This window comes from Colias eurytheme, chromosome 10, assembly GCF_061535395.1.
Source record: "Colias eurytheme isolate Ceu_HAF_F1 chromosome 10, ilColEury1 Martin Lab GWU primary, whole genome shotgun sequence".
In the NCBI taxonomy this organism is placed as follows: Eukaryota; Metazoa; Arthropoda; class Insecta; order Lepidoptera; family Pieridae; genus Colias; species Colias eurytheme.
Window position 1 is genome coordinate 11,356,238 of NC_142989.1, and position 15,694 is coordinate 11,371,931.

The 15,694-nt window shown below is 31.4% G+C and overlaps 1 protein-coding gene across 1 annotated transcript; it reads left to right on the forward strand.

Moving 5' to 3' along the window:
- The first annotated feature begins 448 nt into the window (after positions 1 to 448).
- On the forward strand, positions 449 to 15,693 carry LOC149905467 (tubulin alpha-3 chain-like). Its single transcript, XM_090106438.1, has 2 exons — positions 449 to 544; positions 15,463 to 15,693. The coding sequence occupies exons 1-2, from the start codon at positions 542 to 544 to the stop codon at positions 15,691 to 15,693; spliced, it is 234 nt and encodes a 77-aa protein (XP_089962564.1). The 5' UTR covers positions 449 to 541.
- Position 15,694: the final 1 nt, after the last annotated feature.

The following is a 15,694-nucleotide window of genomic DNA, read 5'->3' on the forward strand; positions in this document are numbered from 1 at the left end:
ATATTAACAGCAGCAATAGCTGTGGGCCTTATAATAAATACCTACTATTACCTACATAAGATTGAAGATTGAGACGAATAAGTATCTAAGATAGTTAACTCAAACATACCTAATAGAAATTGGCATTGGGCATTGGCCTTATCACAACACAATAAATACAATAAAACTTTGGCCATATCATAGATACAAAAAAAACTACAGTGGCCAGTAGAATCAAACATCTTTTTACCTGTGAAACCGTATCTTTTACCTCTATCCATCTATAGTCCATAATGTCCTCATTCTATTAATCTCCTCATTTCCAATCCTCTAAATTCCTTCTATATCTATACAAACTCCTTAAATCCATATCCGTCCTATCCAATTCAACACTACAAACCCATCAATTCCAGAATAGTCCCGGCGCATATCCTACGTTATATAAAAGCGGTGAACACCACGCACCACCACCAGTCCGGCCCGGTGCGTTGCCTAGCGAACTCGCCACGCCAAAACCGCTCTTATTGTTCAAGACTTGACAAGACTTAAAAACTAAAGCAACATGGTAAGTTAACTTTTTTTTCAGTCAGGATTGACAAAAAAAATAGAAAATAGGGTTCAAAAAAAATTATTTATTAAATAATAATATCACATAATATTACTTAATGAGTCCTTTAAATTTTTCAAAATCTAGAGCAGACTTGAAAACTATAAAACTGGCGAAATAATTATAATAAATCCGTATCCATAAATTAATTTTCTCTTTAATTGAGAAAAGCTTAAAAAATGTTTTATCATTACTTATATTTGTATACGTAGTATATTATTATTAGTCTGTGCTTATATTATAGTGTAGATTTAAAGTAATATTTAGGTGCTTCTACTATGCTCTACCTTTTAATTTAATTTATAGGAAAAAAAATATTTTTCTTTCTTATTGACCTTACCTATATCATTAACTAAATTCATCTAAAATATTAAACTATGTACTTGTATCATTTGTATCTTAGATGTATGTGCTATAGTAACTTCACCTTATGAATTAAATCCCGCAATAGGTAGGTAATATGTATAATAATAATATTAACGATCGATTTCAATCCATTCGCAAATAAATTAATGAAATAATATTCATTTAATTTGCAAAACTTCACTATTTTATTCTGTCATTTAGATTACATCGGAATCTCAATACCAATTTCGCGTTTGACTGATCAAACTAATTTCAACCAGCCGTTAAAGCTTAATAAGTTTCGGATAAAAAAGTATTATACTAAGATGTTAGTTTTATTTGATGCCAATTGAAAAACAATATTAGTTGCCGACAGTTGGAATGAAGGCACAGTAAAAATTATTTTGAGTTAGTAATAACTATTTTCTTATTTTAAGCCTAAAATTATTAAAATAAGGAAATAAATCACTAAAGCAGTGAAAATAACTTTGTTGTTGTATTTGTCAATTCAACAGCGTTTATAAACGAAGTTTATTTAATTAAATAAATGTTAATTAATTATTTTAACCAATTTAATAACCGCGATTTAATTTTAAAATCCTCGCTCGTTCGTTTCATTAATTTTATCTACTTTTATTTTCTGTACCGATTTACGGGTTAATGTTTTGGTTTTAATTTTGACATTACAAATGTTATATTTAAAAAAAAGACGTGTGGCACTCGGGGACTGCCGCGGTAAAGCATAGCATGCGGCATGCCTTCCAGCCACACCTCCGAGCCCGTCGGAGTGGGCAGCATGAGGTTTTTTCGTTACGGAATTTCTCGATTCGGTCCCCGCGCTCAAGGCCCGCGATAGAAGCTATGCAATAGCTTAAAAAAAGTTCAAAGTCTGTCCCTGAAGGTTTGCCAAGTTTGTAAAGTCCACTTCATCCTAGAACAACTCTTTAAAGCAATTCCTTGATCCTTTGTTCCTTGAAGCATGTTTTATTCAAGCCGATAAATATTAGATCGGGAATAAGCAATTAGTTCCCGAACACACAATGCATACAGACAGACTTCGTGACAAACAATGCAGCTATTGTTTATGCAACCGCCTTATTGAGGGGTTCACTATATACGTACAATAAATCGGTATACATACAGAGTGGAGAAAATAAAATAAAAAATCATTATAAAGAATAGAAAATCTTTTTTTTCGAATTCATGTATTACTCAGTACTTTTTTATGCCGCTTGATATTATAGGTAACACATCAAAAAGTTTACCGAATTATTTTTCAGTCGTTAGGAAGAGCTTTTATGCAATAACTAATTATCTATTAATTATTTATCCATTATCACTTAAAAAAAATTAACAACTAAACTCATTGATGCTGTATTCCCAATACTTTCGTCTTTCCATCCAGATTATTATTAGGTATGTAGAGTCGAAATCACAGGTCGAAATTATTAGATAGTGTCCCATGCAAAGCGTAAATCATTTTAGTGGTGTTATTTTTTATACTGGCAACATTATTCAACCTCCTGCAATAAAAAATAAATAAAAATGTAATTTCAGTATCTCACCATTGATAAAACCTAACTGTACTTTACAATAATTTATTGTCGCGTGAAAGCATTTGATCAGTTTTTGCAAGATATCGACACATCGATATAAGTTGCATCCAACACGTTTTCGGTCAGTGCAGTGACCTTTGAACGAAGAATTGGCGGGAAAATATTTGACAATTTTATTGTTCAGAAACAGCTTCCAACTTTCGAATCGTTCCGAAATATTATGGAAATAAGAATAAAACTCTATCTTCATTATTATGATTCCAGTAGGGAAAAGAAAGAGGTAAAAATACTAAAAAATACACTTAGGGTAGGTTAGGTAGCTATATCATAGAAAACAATTATTTTTTATGCTGTTTATAGATATTTTTAAATACATGCGATAAATTAAAACAAACTCTCTGGTAGCTGTACCTGCAGCTTTTATATTCAGCTATTTTAATCAATTAAATAGACCTATAAATACACATATAATTACACTACAGACAATACGTGGGTGTGAGCTTATCAGATTATCCATACCTAAGTTATTAGTTATTATTAACTATTACAGTAGCACGACTTTGTCTATAGAAAACTTTAATATAATATTATGGATGTTCCTACATAATACATTACTATTATTGATATTGAATTAGGTGTCGAAGAAATATCGATAAAGTGCACGTGTACCTAATTTACTACAAATAAGCTTTTATATTGCGTCAAGTTATTTGCCAAAATAATTAAGATTGGGAAATAATATCGATCAATTAAAATGTTGTCCTTTTTAAGAGATTATTATTTTATTATAATCACATTAAAATAACGTTCTGTTACATTTTTACAATTTAATATTTTTCTAAAAATTGTGTGCAATTATTTGCACAAGTTTACTAGTGATTACATTGAAAGCTCTACAGTAGAGCTATCGCCAAAATATCAACAAGGTCGTATTTTGCGTGACTTAATTAGTTAATATCATAAACCGTGCCTTTATAATAAAATATATGTAATACCTAGATAATAAAGTACGTTATTAGCTCTTATTTTTTTACTCTATCTTCGCGATTTCGCCTGCTTTGTCTAGAATCAAGAAATCTTTGAAATGAAATGAAATGATTTATTTGCATTTTATTTTACTTTTAGCATACATAGGTACGATATCGTACATATCTGTCGACGAGAAGCTACTTTAATTCGTACTGTGTAGTGATTAAATTATTCATGTACATACATACCTCGTATGTATTTTAATATACAGTACATATGTAATTAGTTTTTGGAAGCTTCAAGTGACGTCACCAGCCCCTCCCTGTGACTCATCCCTATTTGCATGTCACTCGGGATTCAGTTACAATTCCACATATTTATTCAGCGGTTATCCGTTGTATCCACTTTACGAGGTTTTTAACCTCTGGATAGTTGGGATATGTTATTGGTATACTGAATTACTGAAAAGTTTTTAATTATTTTTAAATGTTTTTTTATGTTATAATGTAGTGACCTTTAAGTTATCATCATCATCTGATAAGCAACTTTTTAGTTTACCTATCTATATTTTTATAAATAGACTTAAAAGACATGTTCTCGGAAATATCAAAAAATCTTCTCGATAAATGATATTTTAAAATTTAGGAATAGTATATTGCAGAAAACTAGAGACAATGTTAAAATTTGAACTAACTATATACATAATTAGTAACATATTATTACGTATTATTTGCAAGTGAACAAGTTAATTTGATCAGCCGTATGTAGTGTAGGCAAAATAGACGTTTTTTGTTACAATGATTCAGAGTTTCAAGAAATCAATGTCTCAAATTAAATTTAGTCTTACGAAGAAATCCTTATTCACTTTGTTTGGATATTCTGTGTTATTTGATTCATATTAATTATTATACAATGTAAACAGATGGTTACCCATGTATGGTATTTATTTTTTAAATCATTATTTCATTGTGTAACTTTTTGGTAGGTACACCTACTTACTTGTAACTATGTATTAAACAAATATTTCAGTTTTTTATAAATATCGCGATAATTTCAGCTTTTAGATTATAACCAAAGCTATTTGATAATAGACACTACATTATATTTCATAGATCTATCTCCTCAAAAAAAATGGTATGTACTTAAATTAATACATAAACCTACGCACCTATCATAATATAATATGTATTACCTATAATTACCTATACTAGTATACCTTTTTACGCCTGCATCTATTAGGCAAAATTTACATAAACATAACTTTATTTTAATCAAATAAAATAATGGTTAAAAATAGAATTTTAGCGAGCAGTAATAGCTCTTGCGTTCCAAAAATTGTAATTTTTTTTCACTCGCCTATGACTACTGTGTAAAAAAACTACATAGCGTTAGAATCAAAATGTTCACGGCAGGCCAAATCGGACAATTGTTATTATGAAATGTTTTTGCAGTTTTTGTCAGCAGGCGTCTCGTGCCGGACAAAAACCACAATGGGTGTCGGTAGCAACGTTGTTATGAAGTATTTATACCACTGAAACAGTAGCCTTATCATTATCCTCTTTTTCACAATAATATTTTATTATTTTTATATTAAAAACATTTTGTCTCATAGGAGATCAATAAGTGTATTGAAATTACGACTAATCTAAGTACCTAATGTATGTCAAACTAAACTTTGTTACTGTAATTATGAAAATAGGTTCACACAGTAGAGACTTAGACATTACTAGGGAACTCATAAATACTTCTAATAATTAGGTAGTTATTAGCTGTAATAAAATCAATTCAGTATTTGTACAAGCACTGCGTTATTAAAATCAACAGTAAAAATAAATAATTTATCATATTTACGTAAATAATACGAAAGCTTAAATATCTCTTGCCCATCTACAATGAACAATTACTCATTAAATAAGTTAACTTGTAACTGATCAACAATGAACTATTTTTAGTACAAATCAAGAGTATCTATTTATAACATTCCTGTAATCCACCAAATAAAGTGTAAAGTTCGATTCACTATTGTAAGTTTTTATGATGTTTTTTTGACTCCGCCGTCGGAATTAACTAAGGACATTGACCTCGGCTCTATAACTTGGCTTGCAGTAATGTAGATTTTGATAGCGATTTGTTCCTAGACATTTCTGCATAAAACAATGATGTGTCGATTTAATTATAGATAAATAAACGTGATTTATTATTTTAATTTATCTGGATAAGTGCTAGTTAAGTTGCTTTAGGTAATATGAATATAAACTATTCGTCTCAGATAGATACGCAGATAAAAATATAATAAAATTATCCCTATATTGCGATAAAACTTAATCAGTAGGTATACAAAAAGAGCAACTATGGATTTTCTTACCGGTTCTTCTCCATATATACTGCTTTCCGAATCGGTGGTAAATGTTAAAAATATGTAATGACGATTCGAAAGTGCTTCTACAAGAAGTCTAATTGAATAAATAAATGTTTGAGTTTGAGTTTGAGTTTCCACTATATTTCTTGATGTATCGTCAAAGTTAGTAACATTGAATCGAGCTTAAAGTTTTATAGCGCTCTCCCTTAGTGTTTATAATTTTACGAAATAATATTCGTCTTAACACATATAATAATATAAATACTATACTAGTAGTCTAACTATTGCAAAAAATAAGTATGTATTAAAGAGCGTAGAAATACTCATGTAAAAAATACAACTAGCACTAGGGAAGACCATTAATTTCGTGTAAATAGGTATACCGATAACCTGGTTGGCTGGTTGGCTGGACGTTTTCAGGGCACCTACAGGAAACATTGGATTTAAGTCACTGCTGACTAACATGCTATACTAGCCTTGCTTTAATCTAGGATTTAGGTATAAGTACCTAATACAGTAAGCTGTATTCCAGATTGTAATATAGTATTTTATTTAGGTATTTTGTTTCATTAGTCATTATAAAATAGGTACATAATAATATCCTGATTCGAATCACATTGAAAGCGAATATTGCTAATCAGTAACTAAACAGTTAAAATCTTAATATATATAAATCTCGTGTCCTCAATGGACTCATAAACCACTTAACCGATTATAATAAAATTCGCACACCATGTGCAGTTCGATCCAACTTGAGAGATAGGATAGTTTAAACATGTAGGTACCACGGGAGAAGCCGGGGCGGACCACTAGTAAATTATAAATCTATCTCTAAACTAGCAATATAAATTTAAAAATTATACCACTATGTTATCAAATACCTACTAGTTATATACGTAGTATATTATTAGTCTGTGCTAGATTTAATGCAACAAACATTCCCTTTACTTCAGACATTCTAGGCATCCAAAAACTGCACTCTCCGTTCCCAAATAAAAAGCCGTAATATTCGCTTACGTAAGGGTTTGTAACCCTACCTCGATGTAGGGTGCTTCGTCCCAGCGGAAAGGGCTTTTAGGGCATCGGAAGCGTATGTACTAAGTACACTGTTAGACCTAGGGAGTGCTCTTATTACATGAAGGGCTTTGTAATGAGTCTAGGTAGGATGAAATGAATTTTTGACAGCCCTTCTCAATGCATACGATAATTCATTTATTAGCAGGGTAATTAACATATAAAGTCAAATTAATATATTTGTTATATCCTACTTTATTGTTGCTATTAACTCAACTCAAACTCAAACATTCATTTATTCAATTAGACTACTATTTAGTAGCACTTTCGAATCGTCATTACATAAGTATTTTTAACATTTACCACCGATTCGGAAAGCAGTATCTATGGAGAAGAATCGGCAAGAAACTCCATAGTTGCTCTTTTAAATCATGTCAATATTACATAATATGTAACTTATATCTAACTACATAATAATATATCATAATATGCCAAAGAACTGTCCTGTGGTTTTTACGCGACAACCCTCCATGGGTCTTTATCGTCCATATATTCCTGAATACTGTAGTACGCTCTCTGAACTAGTACATTTTTTATATAAGTTTTAAATTTAGAACTACTAAACTCTTTAATATTGTGAGGAATTTTATTATATAAGCGTATACCTTGACCCATAAATGAATTTTTAACTTTAGCTAATCGGAAAAATGGCATTTCAATTCTATTCCTGTTCCTTGTGCCATAATCGTGTCTATCTCCTACTCTTGTGTGTATGTCGGAGCTTTTGTGTACATGCAAAATATTATTAAATATATACTGTGATGGTACAGTAAGGATACCAGTATTCTTAAAATGATCTCTTAGTGAGTCCCGAGCACGTAAATTATATATAGAGCGAATGGCTCTTTTCTGTAATATAAATATAGATTCTATATCTGCAGCCTTGCCCCACAGTAGAATTCCATAGGACATAATGCTATGAAAGTAGCTGAAATAAACCAATCTAGCTGTATCTTCATCGGTGAGATGCCTTATTTTTCGGACTGCATATGCAGCTGAACTGAGCTTACCTGCAGCGGTGTTGACATGGGCTCCCCACTGTAGTTTCTCGTCCAATGTTAACCCTAGAAATACAGTAGACTCAGTAGGATGCAATACCTCCCCGTTCAAGGTAATATCTCTGTTCAACTTTTTTACATTAGGAAGTAAAAATTCAACACAAGTGGTTTTTTTGGCATTTAATAATAAATTATTGGCAGTAAACCATTTAGATATGTGTAAAAGAGCACTGTTCACTTCGTCAACATTTGGGTTATGCCTATCCACATTAAAAATTAATGAGGTATCATCTGCAAACAGAACTATTTCACACCTATCCTGCAAATAAAAGGGAAGATCATTGATATATACCAAGAACAAGAAGGGACCTAAAATTGACCCCTGTGGAACACCAATGTTAATTGACGCACCGCTAGAACGTTCTCCATTAACAACTACAGTCTGTATCCTATCATGCAGGTATGACGCTATGAGGTTCTGGGCTTTTCCTTTAATTCCATAGTGATTAAGTTTACGTAACAAAGTACAATGTTCAACGCAGTCAAATGCCTTGGAGAGGTCACAAAAAATCCCCAGAGCATTTTTTGAGTTTTCCCATGCTTTATATATATGTGTTAGAAGTGCAACTCCAGCATCTGTGGTTGAGCGCCCCTTTGTGAAACCAAACTGTTTGGTGTGCAGTAAATTATTAGATGCAAAATGACTACTCAATTGGTTTAAAATTAACTTCTCGAATACCTTACTTAATGTTGGTAAAATAGAGATAGGTCTATAATTGTTACAGTCTTCTTGATCGCCCTTCTTAAATAGAGGTATAACTTTACTAAGCTTTAGTAAATTAGGAAATGTACCATAGTCACAACACTTATTAAATATGAAAGCTAAATTTTTCGCAATATTTTCTATTATATTATTAACTAGATTTACGGACATTCCCCAAAGATCACAAGTATTTTTTAGATTAAGCGTCTTAAAGGCAGTAACAATATCACTAGCAGTTACGTGTCGTAATTCAAATAATGTACTACACCCCGCAACATGGTCCCTCAAAAAGGTTTCTGCAAGTGCTGAAGACGAATTTAAACTATTAGTAATAGTAGCAGGGACACTACTGAAGAATTCTTCAAAAGCAAGAGCAACATCAGCACTTTTGTCAATAACCCTGTCATTATTTACAAGTTTTATGGTATTACTTGATTTGCTTTTACCCATTTCACCATTAATAATTGACCAAACTGTTTTAACTTTATTATCAGAGTCGCGTATTTTTTCTTTGATATATAATCGCTTTGCAGTAAAACAAACTTTTTTAAAAATTTTTGAGTAATTTCTAACATAACTAAGAAAAGATGGGTCTTTATTATATTGCTTCATACCATATAATTCATAAAGAATGTTCCTGCACCTATGTATACTAGCTGTCGCCCATTTACTAAATGGTAAATCCTTGGTAATATTTAAAGATTTAACTTTAAATATTTTTTCAAATTCATTATGTACTAAATTAAAAAGATTATTAAACATTTCACAAGGACTATTAGGAAAGGATTGATCATTTAGTACGGGCAGGTTTTTATTAATATTATTCCTAAACTTATTAATGCCTTTTTTAGTTATAGGCCTAACATTAATCCTTTTAAATGTAGGTATGCAATCCCATTCAAAAACTACTTTCTGGCCACAGTGATCCGAAGTCAATGTATTGAGAATATTTTTCTCTAAACAGATGCAGTCACAGTATATATTATCAATACAGGTTGCAGAAGTAGTTGTTATTCGTGTGGGTTCGTTAAAAAGTTTATATAGATTAAATGACTGAAATAAATTAACAATTCGTGTAGCCGTTTGTGTTTGTAAGAGTAAATCAATATTAAAATCACCACATACTATAACTTTTTTTTTACTCCTGCCTAGACGCTTTAATATTTCTTCCATGACTGTCTCAAACATATTATAGTCACTGGAAGGGGGTCTATAAACGCAAACAATAATATAACGCTCCAGCTCCACACAGGACAGTTCAATGGTCCGTTCTACAGAAAGACTAACAATGTCTGTTCGTTCTTTACATTTTACACTATCATGTACAAAAATAACAGAACCTCCGTGAATAGCCTGTGTCCTAAAGTATATACTTTTTAATTTGTAATTTTCAATATTTACTAACGACTGACATTGTTTAAGCCAATGTTCTGTTACACAAAATATTTTAATATTGTTATCATTCAGAAACAATTCTATTTCTAACAATTTGCTAGCCAAGCCTTGAATATTTTGATGCACAATGGAAAAAGACTGCTTAGCTGTTGTCTTATATACTAGTTTAAATCTAGCTTAGGGCTAGATTGTCTGTCTACACTTAATCTAGGTTGATGTATAAAATTACTACTACATAAAATTATAGTAGATTGATGGTCTGATACCGAACATGTACCAGACTGGTTAATATTATATGCTATTAACATAGCAAGTTCACGCTTATATCTATATGGCAGATACACTGTACTTTGTCAAAGTAAAAGATTTAATACATGAGTTAATGTCAAAGTAAATAAATGCATCACGATGATGATTTGTTAGGTTATACAATTTTAAATTCATATAATGAATTAATCTATTTTGTTCTTGTGTTAAACCAGGCAGGTATGGCAAGGTACACAACATAAATTTACATTTAGTCTTACTACTAATATCTAACATTTTTTTTAATCCGACATCAATATCCTTATTATTTATATTTAAACTGTCCCCATATAATATAATTACAATATTATTCTTATTAAAGCTGAAATGATCCAGTGATTTGATTATATATTTAAATGAACTGTTAGGCGTACAAAAATTTATTAAATCAATCACACACATCAATTGTTACGATTAGAAAAGTCACTAAGTTAATAGGTAATTATGTTAATTCACAAACCCAATATTCGATACTACAATAAAAATCTTTCAGATATAATTAATGAACACAACTTCAATGACGTGTTTTCAGTCGTTTAAATCGAGTCAAGGGTCGCTTTGTTAATATACTTGCCATTCATTAAATAAAAGCAAAGCCAAGTTTTTACATCTTTAGAGAAAAAATGTGCTGACACAGAATCATTTATAACAGCGCTAGCTCTACGGACATTTAAACTAAATAAATTAATAATGTGTTGCTATACAAAGTTTTAAATGGATTTTTTGTTTCGTAAATTTCAAATAATTTTATCATTAATCTTATTTAATTATGTTGGCACCTAAAAGTGGTATAAACGATTTCCAGAAATTTCTAGTCATCGTAGTCATTTTACCTTACATCGGCCATTATAAATATTATATGTTTTAGTACCACGAATGTAATTTGATTTTAAGTGTACCTATGATTATAATGTTCACGCAGCATGTCAACATTATAAACTTTCTTCTCTTTTTTCAATTATCTAATTTTTTATTAAAATATTATAACCGTGATTATGTATCATCCATACTAATAAGACTTCAAATTTACTTAAATTATACTTAAACTCTAAGGTCTCTCTGTTCTTTAAATCATTTATAATTTCTTGTTATAACAAAATAGTTGAAATTGATATTTTTGGTTTTATGGCAATGATATTTTTGGTTTTTTTCTATTCTTTATAAATTTATAAAAAAAATAGTTTCCTAAATATGACTATAATAGCAATATAATAGTAATAAACTAATTTCCTTCGCAAGCTATATTTTATCCAAGAAAAAAAAAGTAAACTTCTCATAATGAAACTGTCTTAGGTATGTCTGATTTAAAAAATCGCTCTTGTACGTAGCACGGTGTGGTACCACGGATATCATCAATCAATGTAGAAACATAATAGGCTAAGTTACTGTGCCAAATTAATACCTGGATCTAGGTTAATTCGATTCTTACGATCTAGAGTCAAAATTGTGGTAAATTATGTGATTTTAGAAGTTCATTTCACCGAAATATTTGGTAATAGAATTATAATACCTAGGTACCGATTCGCTTTATGTTGTAACTAGCTGCGCCCCGCGGTTTCATCCGCGTGGCTCTGCTCCTGTTGGTATTAGCATGATGATATATGATTTTTTCAAACCGGACCAGTAGTTCCTGAGATTAACGCGTTCAAACAAACAAACTCTTCAGCTTTATAATATTAGTATAGATTCCGGTTACATTTCTATTGACTAAAATGTTCTTTTTATGTCATGGTAAATTGACTACGTAAGGAACAATAGTTGTTCCAAGTAAGAACCTGTGTAAGAACTCTCAAAATAATGGCTTCCAAAAAGTAGAGTTGTTAAAGAAAATTGGTGTCATTAATTGTGAAACAATTGACAATAAAGATGTATTTTTAAGCATGTAATCGTTTTCTTAATTGAATAAGTGTGGGTGTGTTTCCATTTTGGAAATAAATCGATCGATCTGCATTGAAATTGTTAAACAATTTATTTCTTATGTAAATTGATGTTTCGTTTGTTAACTGACTTGGTAAAGTTTTAGTTTAGTTTTCAGTGTGACCTTTTTAGTTTCAGTTCAGATGTTATCTTTGAAGCTTTTAGTATACCTAATATCGTAATGGTTTTGGAAGTATATTTATGAAACAGACGACTAAACCTTTCAAAGATGATTTTAATATCATTACAAATGTTTAATTCAGATCAATAAATCTCCAAGTAATACAGAAGGAGTTCCACTTGAGCGGGTATAAACAAAGACGGATTTAGCAGGCCGCTTGTTGCGCCTGCGCAGTCAATGAAGCATTCCCATAATATTGGGCCATTTCCTTTCTATTGTATTCTTCTAATGTCCTTTTAAAAGAAGCTAGAAGGAGTGTTTGATATATGTATGGAATTATAGGTATTCGCCCGCTTTGTCTAAACCCTAATAAATTACGTACAATCAATCTTGCATAGTTTTAAAGATTTTAGCTTATAAAGCGACCTACGTACCTAGTAATTTATTTAACATGTTTAAAAAAAATGGCTTAATGTTGTCTAGGTCGATTGGTATGTATCAATTTATCATACTTGTTACAGTAACATTGGGACTTGGGTTATGACAAAATGAAAATATCAAAAAGAGATAATGCATTTTTATTACTTAGATATTTGCACAATCTCATAAGTTCTGAATAATTATAGAAAAAATATAAGTACTTGTAAATTCCAATTTTCAAAATCCTCTTATTTACAATTCAAAACACTTTAAAATGAGGGTGTATTACTGAAAATATCCATATCAAAGTAATCGATACTGCACTATAATTGAAAATAACTCCACTCCTATCATCTATGCGTGCATCAGTTACAAAACTACCGTATGACATGAAAGGGGAAAATCCCTGGAAACAGAAAAACAAAGGATATATGCTTCATATGAATAATTTCATAGATTCCCATCTATTTATATTCATTGTAGGTATTAAAAAAATGTAAGCATTTATCGAAACAACTTGAAAGTTTGGTTTTTTTTCGATATGATGTTTAACAAAATCGTGGGTATGATTCGTTTAGAAATCTATTTTTAGATTTTTTTATCATCACTACATAGTATAAAAAAAGTCGCTTTCTCTGTCCCTATGTCCCTTTGTATGCTTAAATATTTAAAACTACGCAACGGATTTTGATGCGGTTTTTTTTAATAGATAAAGTGATTCAAGAGGAAGGTTTTAGTATATAATTTATTAGGTTTTAGACAAAGCGGGCGAAGCCGCGGGCGGTAAGCTAGTTCTAAATAAATGTAGGTATGTACTTATTTCAAGGAGAAGACGTGTTATTGTTTTAGATAGCTTATTAACGCTGTACGCTTATCAGAAGATAGAAATAAGTCGCAGGTTGATACATGTGATATGAAACCAGATCCAAACCAGCTGCTTCACCAAGCATGTCCGTGTGTTCATGTGTAACGAATGATGTTGTTACATTAATAGCTCGACCACTGCATCCATTTGAGATTATCTTCGAAAATCTGAGAAATATGCGTCATACTGATGAATATTTTTGTCCTTCGCTTTAAGTTTGTAAAGTCTTTGGTACCGACCTTTCTCCGTTTTAATTGTTTTTAAGCTATTGCATAGCTTCTATCGCGGGCTTTGAGCGTGGGGACCGAATCGAGAAATTCCGTAACGAAAGAACCTCACGCTCCCCACGCCGACGGGCTCGGAGGTGTGGCTTGAAGGCATGCTATGCAATAGCTTTACCGCAGCAGTCCCCGAGTGCCACGTCTTTTTTTTTCTTCTGAAATTGAAACTTCCTTTTGTTATGTCTGAATGTCATTACTTAAAAGATACGTACATAGAAAGGTACATAGAGTGAGACTTGCTCTATGACGAGTATATCGAAGCTTTGGTACGTCAGCACTGAACATAAGCTTTGAAAACACCTTTAAGGTTATTTTTCATCACAATAAGTTCGTTTTAATATATAGACACCTAACAATAAAACAAAACAATATGCCAGTAGGCTTTACAATTATCATCTTTCCCATACACGCAAACTAATACCGAATCCACTCCATTCCACATTTATGATAATCATAAACATATCATGACAGGCAATTCGTGGCTGACACGGCGTTTTTCAGTCCTGTAATGGAAGTTCATTGAACTTAACCCTAATTTTGTGCTTTACAAATTACCGTCACGCACGGAACGATTAGCTTTGAACACAGCTGATGTATAGATATTTTCTGTAAAGTTATTGCGTGTAATGACATAGAATGACCCGTTTTTATGTCAAAGTTTATGTACTAAGTTGTTAGGTCTTTACTTAATTATGAACGATTAGTCTAAAATTTACCTCGGTATTTTAGTCAACGCTAAATTATTTAGTTAACCTACCCATTTTCAGATTTCAAATTCGGGATTACATACAAAGTTATAGATTACAAAAATAATAACTAAAGAAAGCTTTAGAATATATTGTCCTTATAAGCTCTATTGAAAATTGATACACTTAATCCTATAGTTTAAGATAATTCAATAGGATTAATTATAATTACATTCAACATACACATACCGTATTAAATCTGGAGAAACTGCTATAAAATGTAAATATAAAATATTTCCAATGAAAGTGTTTGTGCATTAACGTGATTAACATATTCTTATGGTCTGCACGTTTTCCGCCCCATTTCATGTTAAATGCATTTGCATTCTATTCCACTTTACTATTTCACTTTGAATATTTTCATTTATAAAGTATATAATTGTTTGTACATATGGGAATATAGTTCGGTGTGAAATGTATGTGTGTAGCCTATAGTCAGTTTGTTAAATAAGGTATAGCTTGGCCGATATCTATGACTTTAGTTTTTAATAGGATAATATAGTTAATAATAATAACGGAGAGATACAAGTAATATGATTAATTTAATTAAATATAATATTATCTATTATACAGATTTACAATCTTCAATTAATAATTATGAAATTATGTATGAATCAAAATTACTGTCGCCTTACATTTTTCACAATTCTATAACTAATACCTATTACGACAACCTATTCAACTACAACAAATCTTGTTCACATATCACCAACAATAAAAAAAGAGCCTCCTCAATACAACAAAATATTATTTGCCCATAGAGGGAATGCATCTCAGTCCACATCGGGCAAGCCGGCGTGCAGATCGGCAACGCCTGCTGGGAGCTGTACTGCCTGGAGCATGGCATCCAGCCGGACGGGCAGATGCCCTCCGACAAGACGCTGGGCGGCGGGGACGACTCCTTCAACACTTTCTTCAGCGAGACGGGCGCGGGCAAGCACGTGCCCAGAGCTGTGTTTGTGGACCTGGAGCCTACTGTAGTCGGTAAGTGAC